This window comes from Peromyscus californicus, unplaced genomic scaffold (genome assembly GCF_007827085.1).
Source record: "Peromyscus californicus insignis strain IS unplaced genomic scaffold, ASM782708v3 Scaffold_3__1_contigs__length_106647218, whole genome shotgun sequence".
NCBI classification, from domain to species: Eukaryota; Metazoa; Chordata; class Mammalia; order Rodentia; family Cricetidae; genus Peromyscus; species Peromyscus californicus.
Window position 1 is genome coordinate 15,944,007 of NW_026294551.1, and position 20,139 is coordinate 15,964,145.

Below are 20,139 nucleotides of genomic sequence, written 5' to 3' on the forward strand. Positions count from 1 at the left end.
CCTGCCAGTCCCACAGCCGCTCAGACCCGACCAAGTAAACACAGAGACTTATATTGCTTACAAACTGTATGGCCGTGGCAGGCTTCTTGCTAACTGTTCTTATAGCTTAAATTAATCCATTTCCATAAATCTACACCTTGCCACGTGGCTCATGGCTTACCAGCGTCTTCACATGCTGTTTGTCATGGCGGCAGCTGGCAGTGTCTCTGACTCAGCCTTCCACTTCCCAGCTTTATTCTCCTCCTTGTCCTGCCTATACTTCCTCCTGCCTGACTACTGGTCAATCAGTGTTTTATTTACCAATCAATCAGAGCAATACATTTGTCATACAGAACATCCCACAGCAAATAATCTTGCCTCAGTCTCCTAAGTGCTGCGTTTACGGGCGTGTGGCACCATGTGTAGCTCCATCTGTGTTAGTCTGCATAAGCTAACCCAGCAAACACCACAGACTGGGTGAACTGAAGAGAAATGTATTGCTCCTCAGGAGGCTGTCGACTTGTGTTGACCGGCTTCTGTGGTCTCTCTTGGTCCTGAATGACTGCCTCTCTCTCTCTTTGTCTTTTCTTTCCTTCCTTCCTTTTTAAAGGTAGGATCTAGTGTGTAGCCAGACTGGCCTCATTTCAGTTGAATGCAATGGCCTCAGTACCGGCCTGAGGTCCACACAGAGTCATATTCTACAGGACTGGAGAATAGGATTTAATGCGTGAATCTGGCGAGGGAACAGAAGTCAGCCCAGGTTCCTTCCCTCCATCTGTCTGGCATAGTACCCATGGGTATAGCAAGGTGGTCCAAGAATGCTTATTCCTGGCAACCTTTCCTGGTGACAATATGGAGATGTAGACCATCATGTAACAGACATGGTAGTCATGACCTATGGATATTTTCCTCTCGCCAGGGAATCTGGTAAGAATAGAAATTTTAGGGGGCCTTATTTAAGCCATGGGATCCTATTTGGCTGGCATAACTTCTTTGTGCCTATTTTAGAGTTTTATTGCTGTGATGAGACACCATGATCACCGCAACTCTTATGAAGGAAAACATTTACCTGGGGGTGGCTTACTATTCAGAGGTTTAGTCCGTTATCATCATGAGGGGAAACATGGCAACACTCAGGTAGACATGATACTGCAGAGGTAGCTGAGAGCTCTACATCTGCATCCACAGGCAGCAGGAAGAAAAAGTGAAGCCACCAGGCCTGGCTTGAGCATCTGAGACCTCAAAGCCCACCCCCAGTGACACACATCCTCCAAAGAAGCCACACCTATTCCAACAAGGCCACACCTCCCAATGTGCCACTCCCCATGAGCCTATGGGGGCCATTTTCAAACCACCACAGTACTGGACATCTTCCACCACCTTATCTAGTCTCCAAATTTCTCTTAGCCACATATATTTTGGGTTTACCCTGGTCAGCTGCCCGACTTGAAGGTGTCAACCTATGTGTGGTGTGTGGCATGCTATCTCTGTGTAAACAGGCCAGAGGCATAACCAGGAAGTTATGTTTCAATTTCCTTACGTATGCATGTATGCCTGGAACCCACAAGGAACTTCCTGCCTCAGTTTCCTCGTGCAGGATTACAAGTGTGAGCCAGCCACTATGCTCCGTTTTAAATTCTCTTAAAATTGTCTCTTGATTTCTTTTTTTTTTTTTTTTTTTTTTTTTTTTGGTTTTTCGAGACAGGGTTTCTCTGTGTAGCTTTGCGCCTGTCCTGGAACTCACTTGGTAGCCCAGGCTGGCCTCGAACTCACAGACATCCGCCTGGCTCTGCCTCCCGAGTGCTGGGATTAAAGGCGTGCGCCACCACCGCCCGGCATCTCTCGATTTCTTTTGAGGTTTATTTATTTTATGTGTGAGAGTGTTTTGCCTTCATCTATGTCTCTGTCAACCTGGTGTAGTGACACACACCTTAGTCCCGTCATTTAGGACCGTGGTTCTCAACCTGTAGGTCACAGGCCCTCTGGGGTCAAATGATATGTCACAGGGGTCACATATCATATCAGAATTTACATTACAATTCATAACAGCAAAATTGCAGTTATGAAGTAGCAACGAAAATAATTTTATGGTTGGGGATCACCACGACATGAGGAACTGTATTAAAGGGTCGCAGCATTAGGAAGGTTGAGAACCACTGCCTTAGGAGGTGGAGGCAGGAGGATCAGAAATTCAGTTATCTTTAGCTGTATGAGCTAGAGACATTATAGGCCACATAAAACTCCAACTTAAAAAAAAAAAAAAAGAAGTGGTTTCAGGTCTTCCCCATCTGGTGACACCTCAGAACCCACTAAACGGCAAACACCAGCTGGCCACAGCACAGGGAGTTTTCATTAAAGACACCTATTTTGGGTAATGACCATTTTTTAAAATGTTGTTTTTATTCCCTAATGTGCTTTCTGAACTCATGGCCTAGGGACACTCTCTGTGAGCTCTGACTCCAGCCTCAATACCTACACATTTTTATTAGTGGTACGAGGGGTTGAACCCAGACCATTGTGTGGGCTAGGCAGGCGCCCTGAACTGCAGCCCAGGCCTCTCTCAATACATGTATTTATTTATTTACTTACTTACTTACTTATTCACTTATTTAAGATTTTAGCTTTTCCCTGGCTTGCCTGAAGCCTGAAACTCACTATGTAACCTAGACTGGCCTTGAACTTGCTCTAATCCTACTGTTCTCTCTCTCTCTCTCTCTCTCTCTCTCTCTCTCTCTCGCTCTCTCTCTCGCTCTCTCGCTCTCTCTCTCTCTCTCTCTCTCTCTCTCTCTCGCTCTCGCTCTCGCTCTCGCTCTCGCTCTCATTTATTTATTTTTACTTGAGATGCAGTCTCACTTGAGACATAGTCTCACTATGGGATCTGGGCTGGCCTTGAGCTCATAGCAATCCTCCTGCCTCAGCCTTCCAAATGCTGGGGTTTCTACATGTTAGTCCCCACATCTGACCAGTACTCTACCTTACTTTTGTGTAATGTGGTCTGTATTTTTCCACAGTGTCTTGAAAGCAGTTACTAGAGAAAACATTTTAAATGTAACAAGGGGAGAAAAGAGGGAGACGAGAGGGGGAAAGGAGGAAGGAAAGGAGGGGAGGGGTAGAGGCGGGTAACGGGAGAGGGAGAGAACGAAGCGACGGCTCGAGCCCTGCTGGTCCCACGAGGTCTGGAGCGACCTGGGCCTGTCTGACTTTAGGTGGAGAGTCACTGTTTTTTTTTTTGGTTTTTCGAGACAGGGTTTCTCTGTGTAGCTTTGCGCCTTTCCTGGAACTGGCTTTGGAGACCAGGCTGGCCTCGAACTCACAGAGATCCGCCTGGCTCTGCCTCCCGAGTGCTGGGATTAAAGGCGTGCGCCACCACCGCCCGGCTGAGAGTCACTGTTTTTAAGCAACCACTGGGTACCACGTTGTACTGCATGCTTTCTGGCCACGCTCCTATACTTCTTTTCTTGTTTGTTTGTTTGGTTTTTGAGACAGTTTCTTTGTGTAGCCCTGCCTCTCCGGGAACTGGCTCTGTAGCCCAGGCTGGCCTCAAACTCACATTGGTTCACCTGCCTCTGCCTCCTGAGTGCTGGAATTAAAGGCGTAAGCCAGCACTGCCCGCCTATGAATTCTTTTTTTTTCTTTTTTAGGACTTATTTTGTGTGGTGTGTGTGTGTGTGTACAAGGGGTGAGTATTTGTGTGGTGTGTATGTGTGTGTGGTGTGTGTATAGTATGTGTGTGTGTGGTTTTTTTTGTGTGTGTTGTGTGTTGTGTGTGTGTGTGTGTGTGTGGTATGTATATCCATGTGTCCACCTCTGGATGATGCTGTTTCTATGGTAACAATGTCCGCTTTGCCTTTAGCTTTCACCATTAACAGCATCCACATGGAAAGCCTGCCAGCCTGGGAGGTATCGAACGGGCACAACCTGACCCTGAAGTGCCTTGTGGATATCAGCACCACCTCGAAAGTCAGGCCCCAGCATCTGGTGCTGTTCTATAAGGATGATGTGCTGGTGTACAACGTCTCCTCCAGGGAGCACACAGAGAGCTTCTTTATTCCCCAGGCTCGGGTCTTCCACTCAGGGAGGTACAAATGCACCGTGATCCTGAACAACAAGGAGAAAACCACTCACGAGTACCAGGTGTTGGTGAATGGTGAGTCCTGGGATTGATTTGTATGTGGGCAACACGAACAGTAACTGAGAAGGGACAGTCACGCTGGCTTACCTTTGCATCCTGCATCACCCTCCCACTCACTACCTGGCATTCTTCTATCCCGGAAACGTAGGCTTTGGAAACGCTTCCCTTGTAGGAGGGCGTTTCTGACTTTTGCCTTTGGATGCTGTTCCCCCTTGTGGGAACACCCTTCCCCTCCTTATCTCACAGACTACACTGTCCCCTCCTTCCTCAGGACTCTACTCAACGACTTGTTTTATTCTCCCCACTCCCCTTCTGAAACACACTCTCCCGACAGCCCCTGGGCTGGCCTCAAACTAAGACCTAGGAACAATCCTCCTGCCTCAGCCTCCTGCAGGTACATGCCCCCACACCCAGCTCCTGAGTTACTTCTCTAGTGTTTTTCTCAACTGAGTTGATTTCTCCTAGGGTGCCAGTGCTTCCAGCTTTTATGCCCCTCTGGCCTCAGTAATGTCTATTTTCAGGAAAGCCACTGTGCTATGCCACTGTGAGTCTGGTGTGGTGGCACACACCTTTACTCAGGAGGCAGAGGGGGGGTGGATCTCTGTGAGTTCAAGGCCAGCCTGGCCTACAAAGTGAGATTCAGGACAGGCACCAAAACTACACCGAGAAACCCTGTTTTGAAAAAAACAAAAACAAAAACACAAAACCCAAAACCCCATTAAACTCTGGAGTCCTCCTGAGTGCAATGAAGGTGACCAGGTAGCCCGTCAGGGATATGGAGAGGGGTTAGTCAAAGGCGTCATGTGGGTGGAGTGCACAGCCCCCAGCCCACTGGTGGACCACATGGACAGCTGTATGATGTACAGTGTTTCAGTCGATGATGAACAACACAGACAATAGTAGACCCATGGGATGTATCACCTAGTGATATTATGCCACCTTAATCCGGGTGAATGTGCTCCTGGGATGACATCACCTAACAGCATTTACCAAACTGTGTCTTAGCTGTTGTGAAACTCATGACTGTTCCTCACACATCTATCTGCTTTTTGGGGCTATGAAATTTCAAGAGAGATTACATTTGGCCTATTTTCTATATCCTGGGTGAAGAACCAGGCTAGTAGTAGGCATTCAGGAAATGATAACAGTAGCTGGAAGATGGCTTGGTCAATAAAGCTGCTTTCTACTCAGACAGAAGACCTGTGTGCAGTCCCGAGTACCCCGCGTGAAAAGCCAGGCCTGGCATGTAATCCTGGAGCTGGGTGGGACGCAGACAGGAGGATCCCTGGGGGGAGGGGGGGCAGACGGGAGGATTCCTGGGGGAAGGGGGGGCAGACAGGAGGATCCCTGGGGGAAGTGGGGGCAGACGGGAGCATCCCTGGGGGGATGGGGGCAGACAGGAGGATCCTTGGGGGGATAGGGGCAGACAGGAGGATCCCTGGGGGGAGAGGGGGGCAGACAGGAGGATCCCTGGGGGGAGGGGGGGGCAGATAGGAGGATCCCTGGGGGGGAGGGGGCAGACAGGAGGATCCCTGAGGGGAAGAGGGGGGCAGACAGGAGCATCCCTGAGGGGAGGGGGGCAGACAGGAGGATCCCTGGGGGGAAGGGGGCAGACAGGAGGACCCCTGGGGGGAGGGGGCAGACAGGAGGATCCCTGGGGGAGGGGGGCAGACAGGAGGATCCCTGAGGGGAAGAGGGAGGCAGACAGGAGCATCCCTGAGGGGAGGGGGGCAGACAGGAGGATCCCTGGGGGGAGGGGGGCAGACAGGAGGATCCCTGGGGGGAAGAGGGGAGCAGACAGGAGGATCCCTGGGGGGAGGGGGCAGACAGGAGGACCCCTGGGGGGAGAGGGCAGACAGGAGGACCCCTGGGGGAAGGGGGGCAGACAGGAGGATCCCTGGGGGAAGGGGGCAGACGGGAGGACCCCTGGGGGGAGGGGGGCAGACAGGAGGATCCCTGGGGGGAAGAGGGGAGCAGACAGGAGGATCCCTGGGGGGAAGAGGGGAGCAGACAGGAGGATCCCTGGGGGGAGGGGGCAGACAGGAGGATCCCTGGGGGGAAGAGGGGAGCAGACAGGAGGATCCCTGGGGGGAGGAGGGGGCAGACAGGAGGATCCCTGGGGGGAGGGGGGCAGACAGGATCCCTGGGGGGATGGGGGCAGACAGGAGGATCCCTGGGGGGAGGGGGCAGACAGGAGGATCCCTGGGGGAGGGGGGGCAGACAGGAGGATCCCTGGGGGGGAGGGGGGCAGATAAGGAGGATCCCTGGGGGGAGGGGGCAGACAGGAGGATCCCTGAGGGGAAGAGGGGGCAGACAGGAGCATCCCTGAGGGGAGGGGGGGCAGACAGGAGGATCCCTGGGGGGAAGGGGGCAGACAGGAGGACCCCTGGGGGGAGGGGGCAGACAGGAGGATCCCTGGGGGAGGGGGCAGACAGGAGGATCCCTGAGGGGAAGAGGGGGCAGACAGGAGCATCCCTGAGGGGAGGGGGGCAGACAGGAGGATCCCTGGGGGGAGGGGGGCAGACAGGAGGATCCCTGGGGGGAAGAGGGGAGCAGACAGGAGGATCCCTGGGGGGAGGGGGGGCAGACAGGAGGACCCCTGGGGGGAGAGGGCAGACAGGAGGACCCCTGGGGAAGGGGGCAGACAGGAGGATCCCTGGGGGAAGGGGGGCAGACGGGAGGACCCCTGGGGGGAGGGGGGCAGACAGGAGGATCCCTGGGGGGAAGAGGGGAGCAGACAGGAGGATCCCTGGGGGGAAGAGGGGAGCAGACAGGAGGATCCCTGGGGGGAGGGGGCAGACAGGAGGATCCCTGGGGGGAAGAGGGGAGCAGACAGGAGGATCCCTGGGGGGAGGGGGCAGACAGGAGGATCCCTGGGGGGAGGGGGGCAGACAGGATCCCTGGGGGGGATGGGGGCAGACCAGGAGGATCCCTGGGGGAGGGGGCAGACAGGAGGATCCCTGGGGGAGGGGGGCAGACAGGAGGATCCCTGGGGGGAAGGGGGCAGACAGGAGGATCCCTGGGGGAGGGGGGCAGACAGGAGGATCCCTGGGGGAGGGGGGCAGACAGGAGGATCCCTGGGGGGAAGGGGGCAGACAGGAGGATCCCTGGGGGGAGGGAGCAGACAGGAGGATCCCTGGGGGGAAGAGGGGCAGACAGGAGGATCCCTGGGGGAGGGGGGCAGGCAGGAGGATCCCTGGGGTTTACTGGTCAGCCAGCCTGGTTGAATCGGTGAGATCTAAGTTCAATGAGAGATCTCTAAAAGTAAGATGAGGGACAACTGAGGAGGATGCCCAACCTTGGCCCGTGACCTCCACACACACAGACACAATTAAAACATCAGCTGTAGTAATATTATTATATACTGACTTTTTAAATAAAAATTTTCGAGACAGGGTCTCTCTGTGTTGCCCTGGCTGTCTTGAAACTCACTCTGTAGACCAAGCTGGTCTCGAACTCGCAGAGATCCGCCTGCCTCTGCCTCCCAAGAGCTGGGATGAAAGGTGTGCATCACCACACCAGGCTTCTTTCTTTTCCAACTCTACCAGTTGGGAATCTAATTGCACCACCTGTGGAAGGGGATTGGAAACCATCGGGAACACCAATCTATTAAATTTTTAAAGTGCCCAGTACAGTGCCAGGCACACACATGTCCAGTGATTACCTGGGGCAGCTGAGTGAGTGTTCAGGAATAAAAGGCCCCCGGCTGATGAGCCACCGTGACAGATAAAGGAGACTGGGCCATTAGGAGCACCTGATCCTAACTGCATTTTCTCATTCTCCAAAGGTGTGGCCCAACCCTACCGTGACACTGGACAAAAAGGAGGTGACGGAAGGTGGGGTTGTGACCGTCAATTGTTCCGTGAAAGAAGAAAAGCCACCGATTTATTTTGAGATTGAAAAAGTAGAACTGGATACAAAAATTGTCAGAGCAAAAGGAGACAGAAGACGTCGCCCCAGAATTTCGTGCTGATGGACTTCTCCATTGAGGAGCAGGACCACGTGCTGGTGTTCCGCTGTCAGGCTGGGATCTTGTCCGGGATCCGACTGCAGACCTCAGAATCCACCAGGAGTGAATACGTTACTGTGCGGGGTCAGAATCTTGATCTCCTTACAGTCTTTGTGTTGACAGGTTGCATGTAGCAAAAAGGAGCCCAGAATCAGAGAAGCTGGGCCGTCGTTTGGGGTGGCTGTTCTCAGAATTAAAAACCTGGTAGCACAGACTGTAATCCCAGTGCTGGCAAAGGCAGGAGAGTCCGGAGTTCAAGATCAGCCCTCAGCTGTGAGATGCTTTCTCCCCAGAGCCAAATACATAAATAAAATTAATTAAAAGAAATAAGCCAGAGAGAGAAGAACAGCAGCTGGGTGTGATGGTGCCTGTAATTCCCAGCTACTCAGGAGGCAGGAGGATTGAAAGTTCAAGGCTGGTCTCAGCTGTAGAACAAGTTCAAGGCCAGTCTGGGCAATTTAGTAAGACCTTCTCTCAAAATAAAAATGAGAGAGAGAACTGGAGATACGGCTAAGTGGTAAAACACTGGACTAGCATTTAGGAGAACCTGAATCCATTCATGGAGGGGGGCAGTGGGAGGGAAGGAGCCAAGGAACCGCATTTACTGGGAGACAGCTCAGTCAGTAAATGCATACAAAGTATGGTGGTGCACGCTCGTAATCCCAGCCCTGGGGAGCCAGAGACAGACAGACTCCTGACACTCCATGATTACTCAGCTTAAACTAGTTATCAAGCTCCAAGCCAATGAGAGGTCCTGTTTCAAAAGAACACGGCAAATGGGGCTGGAGGATGGTTCAGTGGTTAGGCACACTGACTGCTCTTCCAAAGAACCCGAGATGGATTCCTAGCACTCACGTGGTGGCTCACAACCATCTGTAACTCCAGTTCCAGGCATCTGATGTTCTCCTCTGGGCTTCATAGGCAGCAAGCATGCATGTAGTACACAGATATATATAGTTGTTTTTTTTTAAGAAGAAAAAAAAAAAAAAAAAGATATACCAGTGTCTGAGAAATGATATCTGAGGTAGACTTTTGGCCTTCATACACACACACATGCTCTGGAAACCCCACCCCCACCACTGACACACACACACACACACACACACACACACACACACACACACACACACACACAGTTCTTCCCACACAAATATTAAGAGTAGGAACTTCCCAGGTTTGAACCTGAGTCCAACTGACTTATCGTCTACTTTCTTGCAGAGTCCTTCTCTACTCCCAGGTTTCAAGTCACGCCTCTTGGAGTGATCATAGAAGGAGACCAGCTGGACATTAAGTGCACAGTCCAAGTGACACACTTGGTCCAGGAATATCCAGAAATCATAATCCAAAAGGGCAAGACTATTGTGGCCACCTCCAAAGAGAAGAATGAGGCCGTCTATTCAGTCATGGCCATGGTGGAGAACAGTGGCCGTTATACCTGCAAAGTGGAGTCTAGCCGCATCTCCAAGGTCAGCAGCATCGTGGTCAACATAACAGGTAGGGATGCTGAGGAAAGCCTGGCAAGTGGTGGGCTCAAGAGGCAACTGTGGCTGGGCGAAGTTCCACATGTCCGTAATGCCAGCGTTCGGGAGAATCATGAGTTCGAGGCTAACCTGGGCTACCTAGGGAGATCCTGTACAACAATCCAGGGTGGCCAATGGGAGTGATGCCTTTTCTGCCCCTGGTTGTCTTGGGTGTGTTTAGGCTGGGTGTTGGGGCTTGTGGGAAAGAGTTAGCGTACAGCAGTCAGTTGTGGGTGGCTGAGTTCAGGCGCTGGCACTGACCCAACCCTGATATGCTCACTACTTCTGTGCTGAACTCTTGAACCTGCCTCAGTTGTGTGAGATGCAATGGGATAGGATGGTAGGACGTCACGTTTAAATGAGATAGCTGTGGTCTGCATTCAGTGAGTATTAGCTATTATCTCTATAGGTACATAGCTTTCCTCTCTGCCAAACTCATCTCCACCCCCCCACTCCCCCCCCACCCCCCCACCCCCGCCCAGAGACAGGGTTTCTCTGTGTAGTCTTGACTGTCTTGGAACTCACTCTGTAGACCAGGCTGGCCTCGAACTCACAGAGATGCCCCTGCCTCTGCCTCCCGAGTGCTGGGATCAAAGGCATGTGCTGCCACCATCTGGCCTAAACTTTTTATTTTATTTTGTACGGATGGATGTTTTGCCTACAAGTCTGTGCACCACTTGTGTGCTTGGTGCCCATGAAGGCCAGAAGAGGGTGTAGGGCATCCTAGAGCTGGAGTTGTGAGTTACCGTGTGGGTGCTGGTCATCAAACCTGGGTCCTCTGCAAGAGTAGCCAGTGCTAGGCCGGGCGGTGGTGGCGCACGCCTTTAATCCCAGCACTCAGGAGGCAGAGGCAGGTGGATCTCTGTGAGTTTGGGGCCAGCCTGGGCTACAGAATGAGTTCCAGGAAAGAAAGGCTTCAAAGCTACACAGAGAAACCCTGTCTCAAAAAAGAAAAAAAAAAAAAAAAGTAGCCAGTGCTCTTAAATGCTGAGCCCACACTCCAGCCCAAACTCTTTTTCTTAAAGATTTTTAATGGGCATGGTGGCACACACCTTTAATCCCAGCACTTGGGAGGAAGAGGCAGGCAGATCTCTATGGGTTTGAGGTCAGCCTGGTCTACATAATGAGTTTCAGGACAACCAGAGCGACATTGTGACACCCTGTCTCAAACAAACAAACAAAAAGATTTTGAAAAAGAACTTATGTATGTCTGTTTATATTTATGTATGGCATGTGTGTTCAGGTGATGTTGAGGCCAGAGGATGTCAGATCTCTTGGAACTGGAGTTACAGGTGGTTGTGAGCTCCTTATTGTGTGCTGGGAACCAAACCCAGATCCTCTGTAAGAGCAGTAAGTGCTCTTAACCACTGAGCTATCTCACCATTTCCCCCCAGTTTTTAAAGATGAGATCTCATACTAGCCAGGCTGGCCTTGAATTTACCGTGTAATGCAGTTTGGCCTTGAACTCCTGATCCTTCTGCCTCCACCGTCTAAGTACTAGGATTCCAGGCATGCACCACCATGCCCAACTGCATAGTTTATTAAAGAAAAGCAGTAACAATCTCCCACTGTTGAATGCCATGTGATGGGTTTATATGGGTTTTTAGTTCATGCTCATCTCAATCCTAGGTGTCATGAGACACATTGTATGATATGGAGACTTAGATTGGAATGTTAGCAACTAGCCTCATGATTGCAAAGCCACCCAAGTGGCAGAACAAGAGATACTCCCTAGACCTGGTTAGATTGCCGACCCAATGCGTTTTAAAGCTCTCTCAGACTTCTTCTTCTTCTTTTTTTTTTTTTTTTTTTTGAGACAGGCTTTCTCTGTGTAGTTTTGGTGCCTGTCCTGGATCTCACTCTGTAGACCAGGCTGACCTTGAACTTACGGAGATCTGCCTGGCTCTGCCTCCCGAGTGCTGAGATTAAAGGCGTGCACCACTGCTGCCCAGCTCTCTCAGACTTCTAACCCTTGTACCTGGTTTCATTTCTCTAAAATACTTACCACTAAAAATATCCTTCCTTATCTTGTTTGCTGTGTGTATTCAGCCACTAGAGTGTTAGCTGCTGAGGGCAGAGACCTTAACTCTTCTACTCAATGCTATATTCTTAACTCACAGCCCAATAGGAGTGTAGCACTATTGTTAGATGGAGGACTGGGCTGAGCCGTGTGTTATAGTGTTTCTAAGGACAAGGTCAGCTCTTCTCGGTTCTCCATTGAAAGTCTTTGTTCATACACGAGTTCATCCATTCATTCAATAACTTCCTCCAAACCCCTAAGTGTCAAGCTTCGAGCGTGCGGTCACGGCCACTGTCCCCAGTCTTCCAGGTAGGCAGGTTGTCAACTGGCCAATTGAGGGATTAGCACGACATAGTAGAGCCTCCTGTTGTAGGGTGTGAAGTCACGTGCTAGCAATTTAGTTAGATATTTATTTATTTATTTGTTTATTTTTGAGACATTACCATCATGTAGCCCTGGGAACTCCCTATGTAGACCAGGCTGGCCTAGAACTCACAGAGATCTATCTGCCTCCCTCTGCCTCTTGAGTGCTGGGATCAAAGGTGTGCTCCATCATGCCTGGAGTAGATTTATTGATAATGACAAATATTTGAAGTGCTCTTGATAAGGTATACATTCTTTTGTTAGAGAAGAAAAACTATCAATTCATCATATATACTGGACACATTCTGTATGCTGGGCTGGTTATTAAGAATGGAGAGCACCGGGCAGTAGTGGTGTATGTTTTTAATCCCAGCACTCAGGGAGGCAGAGGCAGGTGGATCTCTGTGAGTTCAAGGCCAGCCTGGTCTACAGAGTGAGTTCTAGGATAGCCAGGGCTACAGAGAAACCTTGTCTCCAGGGGTGAGGTGGGGAAGAATGGAGAGCTAGCAGGCTTTGCCTTTGAGGACTTCAGATACAAACAGGCCGACTTTGGCAGCCATATTGAACTTTCAAATGCTGTCTAAAATACTTTCTCACTAGTCAACCGCCTAGGACAACTTCCTTCCAGGACTGGTCCCTTAATTCCCCCAAGGTGAAGTTAAGTTTCCTCTCTGTGAGCTCTGCTGCAGACACTATTCCGGAACTGAGCACTAGGTATAAGTTCTTTGATGCTGGACTGTATCATAGGCACTGTTATCTCCCCAATGCCCAGCAAAGGGTCTTCCCTACAGTCAATACCCGTGGAAGCCAGGCATAGTGGTGCACACCTGTTCTCCCCACACCAGGGAGGTGGAGCTAGGGGGACTGGGTGTTCAAGGTCAACCTAGGCAACTTGAGACCTGTCTCAATAAATGAATGAACAAATGGATGAGTGAATTCCCGTAGACGGAAATGTAAGAAGCATCTGCAGTGAGACCTCAGGTCCAGAGTGAGCCCTGGCTCTTTTTCGGAGCTGAGGATCAAACCCAGGGCCTTGCGCTTGCTAGGCAAGTGTTCTACCACTGAGTTAAATCCCCAACCCCAAGCCCTGGCTCTTTAAAGCCATGCCCATCGGGCATGTGAGCGGCTGGTGAGGAAGATGTTTGGCAGACTGATAGGAGTTGATTCTGCTGAGAGGAGCTGGACCGCAAGCGTCTCCAGGCAGTGGATTGAGGTAGTAACCAGACACGTCTCCCTCCTTCCCACCTGATGTTCTTCAGAGCTGTTTCCCAAGCCCAAGCTGGAATTCTCCTCCAATCGTCTGGACCAAGGGAACATTTTGGATCTGTTTTGCTCTGTCCCGGGCACACCTTCAGCCAACTTCACCATCCAGAAGGAGGGGATGGTCTTGTCTCTGAATCAGAATTTCAGCAAGATTGCTGAGGAGAGGGACAGCGGGGTGTACAGCTGTACCGCAGGCATGGGCCAAGTGGTCAAGAGGAGCGGCTCGACACAGATCCAAGTGTGCGGTGAGTGTGTCCCCAGCTCCTCAGATACACGATGGTCGAGTCGGGGCAAGGAGTGAATGGCCAGCCGTCCCCAGTGTGGTCTCAAAGGCTGACCAGATTCAGGTAGGTTGAGAACTCCAGGAAGGGCCAACAAAATGGCTTAATGGGTAAAAATGCTTGCTGTTAACCCTGACAACCTGAGTTCAATCCCTGTGACCCACATAGTTGAAGTGGAGAAACAACTCCTACCAGTTGTCCTCTGACCTCCATATTCATTCTGTATGTGCAGTGTTGGCACACATCTTTAGTCCCAGCACTTGGGAGGCAGAGCCAAGCAGATCTCTGTGAGTTCGAGGCCAGCCTGGTCTATAGAGCGAGATCCAGGACAGACACCAAAACCACACAGAGAAACCCTGTCTTGGAAAAAAGAAAGAAAGAAAGAGAAAGAGAGAGAGAGAGAGAGAGAGAGAGAGAGAGAAAGAAAGAAAGAAAGAAAGAAAGAAAGAAAGAAAGAAAGAAAGAAAGAAAGAAAGAAAAAAGAAAAACTAGGTGGTGGTGGTGCACACCTTTAATCCCAGCACACAGGAGGCAGAGGGAAGAGGATCTCTGAGTTCGAGGCCAGCCTGGTCTACAGAGTGAGTTCCAGGGCAGCCAGGGCTACACAGAGAAACCCTGTCCTGAAAAACTAAAACCAAAACAAAAAAAGCAGGACCCACAGGTGGGCCTGTGCCACCACACCTAGCTCTTCCACCCCTCTGTTCTCCCATCACCTCCTCCTCCTCTCTCCTCATTCTCCCTCACTTCTTCTTCCCCTCCTCCTTCTGAGACAGGGCAGGGTTACACTATGTAGCCCAAGCTAGCCTTCAACTTGCAATCTCCCTGCCTGCCTGCCCACCCAGGTGTGGAATTATAATTGTACTCTACCACCCCCAACTTTTATATCATTATTTTGCTTATAGAAATTAGATTGAAATTTTTTTTTGATCTTTTGACACAGGGTCTCACTATGTAACCCTGGCTGGCCTCAAACTCACAAATCGCTTCCTGTCTCCACTGCCTTCGTGCTGGGAATTGAACTCAAGACCTTACACATGCTAGGCAAATGCTCTAATGCTGGGCTACATCCCCATCTGTCTAAAATAGCTTGTTTTCTCCCTTGTTACCAAATGCACATACATAGACAGGCATTGCCTGGCAGCCGTATAGGAGCCCCTTAAAGATGAATAAGGCAGGCAGGCAGGCATTTGAAATCATGATCTTGATGGAGAAAGTCAAACCCAGAGTCTGCAAAAGGAAGGCTGAGTTGTTTCTGTTTTGTTTGAATTGTTTTTCTCTGTTGTTCTAGAAATGCTCTCTAAGCCTAGGATTTTTCATGATGCCAAGGCTGAGATCATAAAAGGACGTCCCATAACCATCAGCTGCCAGTCAACAAATGGAACAGCACCTGTCACTTACTACCTTATGAAAGACACAAACATCTTCCGGAATCTCATGATGAACTCCAATGACCCAGCAGCATTCACAGATACGCCCACCAAAGATGTGGAATACCAGTGCAGAGCGGATAATTGCCATTCCCACCCTGAGTTACACAGCGAGATCCTGAGGGTCGAGGTGATAGGTAAGCTGTTGTGCTGTGAGAAGCGAGAGAGGGGTTTTAACGGGCTGGAAGGTCGGGAGCCAATTAGGGATTGTGGGGAACAGGGATGATACTTGGGCATCCCACAGAGCAGATCAAAGCAGAACCAAGCCCCAGCAAGTGGGTCTGGGAAATATCTGGGGGCTCTTCGCACGACCATTGGAATCCCTTTTGACCTTCCAAGTGACAGCTGAATCCCCTGAAAAGGGAAGGTGGCTGGACTTAAGGAACTGCTGGTGTTGTGTACTTGGGCTTTTTTTTTTTTTTTTTTTTTTGGTTTTTGAGCCTTTTCGGGTGAATAGAGTGCCACCCCCAAGAGCTGCAGGCCAGAACTCTTTTCTGCTGTTGACCTGGGCAGAACATCTGGGTCCCACAGGAAACCTGCAGCAGGCAGAGTTTTAGACCCTTGGTTCATGGCAATCGCCTGGGATTCTCACCATGGTCTTGGGGATGGATCTCTTTATCTCCGTGTCTGACGTGAGCCTTTGAGTGGCCTCTGCAGTAAGTAGCACTGCTTACCTTGCTCTGAACCCTGTTGAGAGATGCTCAACCAGCCTCCCTCCTCTTGTCCTTTGTCAACGTTTGTTCAACAACTCTGTGTCGTCAACACACAATTTATAAACACATACTGTCTACATGTGCTGGTGTGGGCAAGAGTTGTCCACAGAATACGGGGCAGTGAGCGAGGTAGACAGGCCTATAAGCCCAGCACTTAGAGGCAAGAAGATCCGCAGTTCAAGGGTATCCTTGGCTACATAGTGAGATCAAGGCCAGCTGGGGTTACATAAGACCCAAGTCTCAGGGGACAAGAGAGAGAAGATGGGCACAGTAAGAGTGGGTTTGGGGAAGGTAAGCCTGGTTGCTGTGCTTTCGGCTGTTGGTGAGGAGCAGAGACTTGCAACCTCCAGATGTTAAGAAGTCAATGCAAACGGCCATGAGGAAGCTGAGTTTAAACAGAGTCAGTGTTAGTGGCTAGCATTTACTGAGCCCTCTTCACGTGTCCAGCCCGGAGTGAAGCACTGTAGCCAATTAAACCTAGTAATAATTAAAACAGCACATGAGGTTCATCATAGTTCACCCTTGGATTTGCAGTGAAGTCACTACATGGTGGGTGGTCAGCCCGGGATTTGATCCCAGGCAGTCTGGCTCTTGAGACCAATTCACCACTAATCCCTTTTGCTCCCCAGTGGGAAAGGCTGTCTGTCCCTGTGTGGGACCCTATCATCCCAGGCCTGAAGCTTGGCTTCCTTCAGTTCTCACCCCCCTTTGTGCTCAAGAGGCGACCATGTCTGTCTGCTGGCCAGTCCATTGTCACTAGTGGCCTGGGACGATGACATACGCACGGAATTTGAATGGTTAAAAACGCTGCTGAGGAAAGGGGGCACAGTAGGGGGTATGGCGAATTTGGCTCTCTAAGTCTCCAGGTGGGAAGCGAGCCTCAAGGTTCCGGGAAGCTGTCTGGACAGGAAGCTTCTATTTAGGTTTCAATGCTCAGAAATAAAAGCTGAGTGTGGAGGTGAAATCCCCAAGAGCGGAGATGGAAGGGCTGGCGAGATGGCTCAGCAGGTTGAGACGCCCGCCCAGCCCGATGACCCGAGTTCAATCCCCTGGGACCCCACGTGGTGGAAGGAGAGAGTCTCACAGATTGTTCTCCGACTGCCACACGCACACCTGTGCACGGAATAAATAAATCAAAGCGTTATGTTTTAAACAGAGTGGAGTTGGAAGACTGAGGGCCAGCTTTGCAGGAAGTCCATATTTCACTGTCCAAACCAGTAGTAAAGGAGAAAGAAGGTAAGGGAGGAGAATCAGCTTTGGAAACAGCACAGCTGGTGAAGCCACGTCAGCAGGAGGGGCCGGTGACAGTCTGGCTGTCGGAGGTTAAAACCCGGAAACCGCCTGAGGAACAAATGACCTCCTCCGTTGACTTTACTCTGCCGGGCCATGGTCTGAGGGTCAAGTGACTTTTCCAGTTTCTGTGAGACTAGAAATAACAATGCAGTTTCAAAAGCAGATAGGTATCTGGGGCTGGTGGCACACACCTGTAATCCCAGCATTTAGGAGGCTGACACAGGAAGATCTGGAGTTCATGGCCAGCTACATGAGACCCTGTATCAAAAAAAAAAAAAAAAAAAAAAAAGGCAGAGCGTGGTGGTGTATGCCTTTAATCTCAGCATTTAGGTAGAGGCAGGCAGATCTCTGAGTTCAAGGCCAGCCAGGGCTACATAGTGAGACCTTGTCTCAAATAAATAAATGAACAAATTAAATAAAAACAGAAACAGCCAGGTGGTGGTGGTGCACATCTTTAGTCCCAGCACTCAGGAGGCAGAGGCAGGCGGATTTCTGTGATTTCCAGGCCAGCCTGCTCTACAGAACTAGTTCCAGGACAGCCAGGGCTACACAGAGAAACCCTGTCTCCAAAAAAACAAACAGGCAAACAACAACAATAACCAAAAAAACCAGAAACAATGGCAATAATAAAGAACACTAACAAAGCCAGATGGATGGAAGGCGAACTGCAGGGATAGCAGAGAAATGGGAAATGAGGCTGTGAGAGCAAAGAGGAAAAAGGAAAGAAACCAGTTTAAGTGCTGCACATCTTTGTAAGCAGAAAGACAGAGAGAAATCATTCAAACATATGCACTCATGTGCGTACACACACACACACACACACACACACACACACACACACACACACATCTCCAAGAGAAAACACAAGTTAATCTTGTAGTGCCGCTGCATGGCCAGTCATGCTCAAGAAGGGAGGATGGGGACACATCCCTAGTGTGTAGAGTTTTTTGTCAGGACTGCCGGCTCCTCAATAACCACATAGAAACTTCTTATTAATTATAAATGCTCAGCCTGATAGCTTAGGCTTGTTATTAACTAGCTCTTACAACTTAAGTTAACCCGTATTTCTTTCTTTTTTTTTTTTTTTTGGTTTTTTCGAGACAGGGTTTCTCTGTATAGCTTTGCGCCTCTCCTGGAACTCACTCGGTAGCCCAGACTGGCCTCGAACTCACAGAGATCCGCCTGCCTCTGCCTCCCGAGTTCTGGGATTAAAGGCGTGCGCCACCACCGCCCGGCAAACCCGTATTTCTTATCTGTGCTCTACCACAATGTGGTACCTTTTTTCAGCGTGGCATGTTCTTGCTTCTCTCTACGTCTCACTGGTGATTTGGCTCTCCTCACCAATCCCCTTTTGTCTGCAAGTCCTGCCTAACCTTTTCCTGCCTAGCTATTGGCAGTCAACTCTTTATTAAGCCAGTGAAAGTAACAAATATTCACAATGTACAAAAAGATTATTCCACAGCATTTCTCCCTTTTTGTCTCATTAAAAAGGAAGGTTTTAACTTTAACATAGTAAAACTATATATAACAAAAACAATTATCAAGTAAGAATTGCAGTTACAATATCCAGGCTATTTATAGAGAAAATTTATTGGCAAAATTAGAGAAAAGACTCTATTATCTATCTTTGTCAGTCTAAAGTTTTATACCTAATTTACCTGTTATCATAACTAAGGAAAAAGTCTAATTATTTAGTCTTTAACTCCATCAAAGACCCCAGAAAGGTGTAATGTTACCTAGTGACAGGAACATCTGGCTGCCTGGCCAGTAACCCAAAGTTCTGTAATGTTGGGGCATCTCTCTCGGTCTATAGGCTTAGTGTATTTGCCAGACTTTTCTGAGAAGCAGAGAATTCTGAAGGACTGTCCTGCTTTGTCTTGGCAAACTTCAGCAGTCACCTTTCTTGCGTCCTGCAGGTCCAATTTAGACAGTAACTGTCAGCCATTGAGACAAGGGTGGCTTCTTTACCTAAATGGCTAGTTTTTGCCATAAAGAAAGCAAACTCTGTACAGAGTTTCTTTGATGTCCATCATCTTCTCTGAAGTAAATTGGTGCTGCCAGGAGCAGATGTATCTCACTGTTAAGAAAAATCTTATGTTATTAAAACATTTTAAATGCCATATTCTGTATTTGAATCTGTATTGAATTCTGTAATTGTATCAGGTCTTTGAAGTATGTGAAGACCATCTATCTATCTAAATATATCTGTTTAACCTTGAAAACATATCTAATATAACTACAAGTTTGATTATTATAGATGGCTAACTACTAACCTGTATTTCATAATACATTACATTTTTAAATGAGTTGCATAAGCACAATACCCCAAACAAGAGTAGAAACATACATATAGTATCACTAAACTAACTTTAAATTTTTATTTAAGTAAACCAAAATCCATACCAATGTAAAATATTGAAATTAATAGTTGCTTTTTGGATTTAAGTAGTTACAATAATCTACCCTTTTATCCTATCATTTCCATATACCCCCTTTTTCTTCAGAAAGATATCTTTAAATCTAACTCCTTTGTTTAGTTGTTTTTGTTTTTTGTTTTTTTCATGACCAATAACAACTTGTAACCAACCTCCACTATTTATAGTGACAAACATCCATAGCCCATCTCTAGACTGTTTCCTGTTGTCTGGGAGTGCCAGCATCTTTAGGGGCCCTGAGAAAATTCAGGATAATGGTTAAGTCTTAGCTGGAGTAGTCAGTGAGGCTGGACCATCTCAGCCAGCAGTTTTGAAGCTGTTCTGGATACAGATCTCTGAGGAAATTGTAACAGAAACATTTTGAGATGTTGGATAACCTGAGCCATTTGTTTTTATTGGTATCTGGTCTCCTTGTTCTGAAAATATATAAACTTTAAAAAATAACATACATATCTGCATTAATACAAGTGTAGACTGTGCACTGTACACAAGTCAGCCAAAGACGTTTTTTTTTTTTATTTTATGTTTGAGCAGCTAAAATATACATTACATGTCTTATAGTTTTTCTAGGTTTATTTCTTTATGTCTGTAGCTAGGATTTTCAGGGGGTCTTCCCCAGTCAAATCTGATCCATATCAACCTGGAATGAATCCACAGCCTCTCATTTCCTGTGGAAATAAAAGCATAACCTCTCCCCCAATGTA

General features: G+C 49.0%; 1 protein-coding gene across 1 annotated transcript in view; it reads left to right on the top strand.

Annotated features, from left to right (window-relative positions):
• Pecam1 (platelet and endothelial cell adhesion molecule 1) overlaps positions 1-20,139 on the top strand; it is a 97,181-nt gene that overhangs the window by 45,579 nt on the left and 31,463 nt on the right. Inside the window, 6 exon segments of the mRNA XM_052757356.1 lie at positions 3,833-4,146; positions 7,899-8,042; positions 8,045-8,204; positions 9,339-9,614; positions 13,283-13,531; positions 14,856-15,131. Of these exon segments, the coding sequence (XP_052613316.1) occupies positions 3,833-4,146; positions 7,899-8,042; positions 8,045-8,204; positions 9,339-9,614; positions 13,283-13,531; positions 14,856-15,131 (1,419 nt within the window).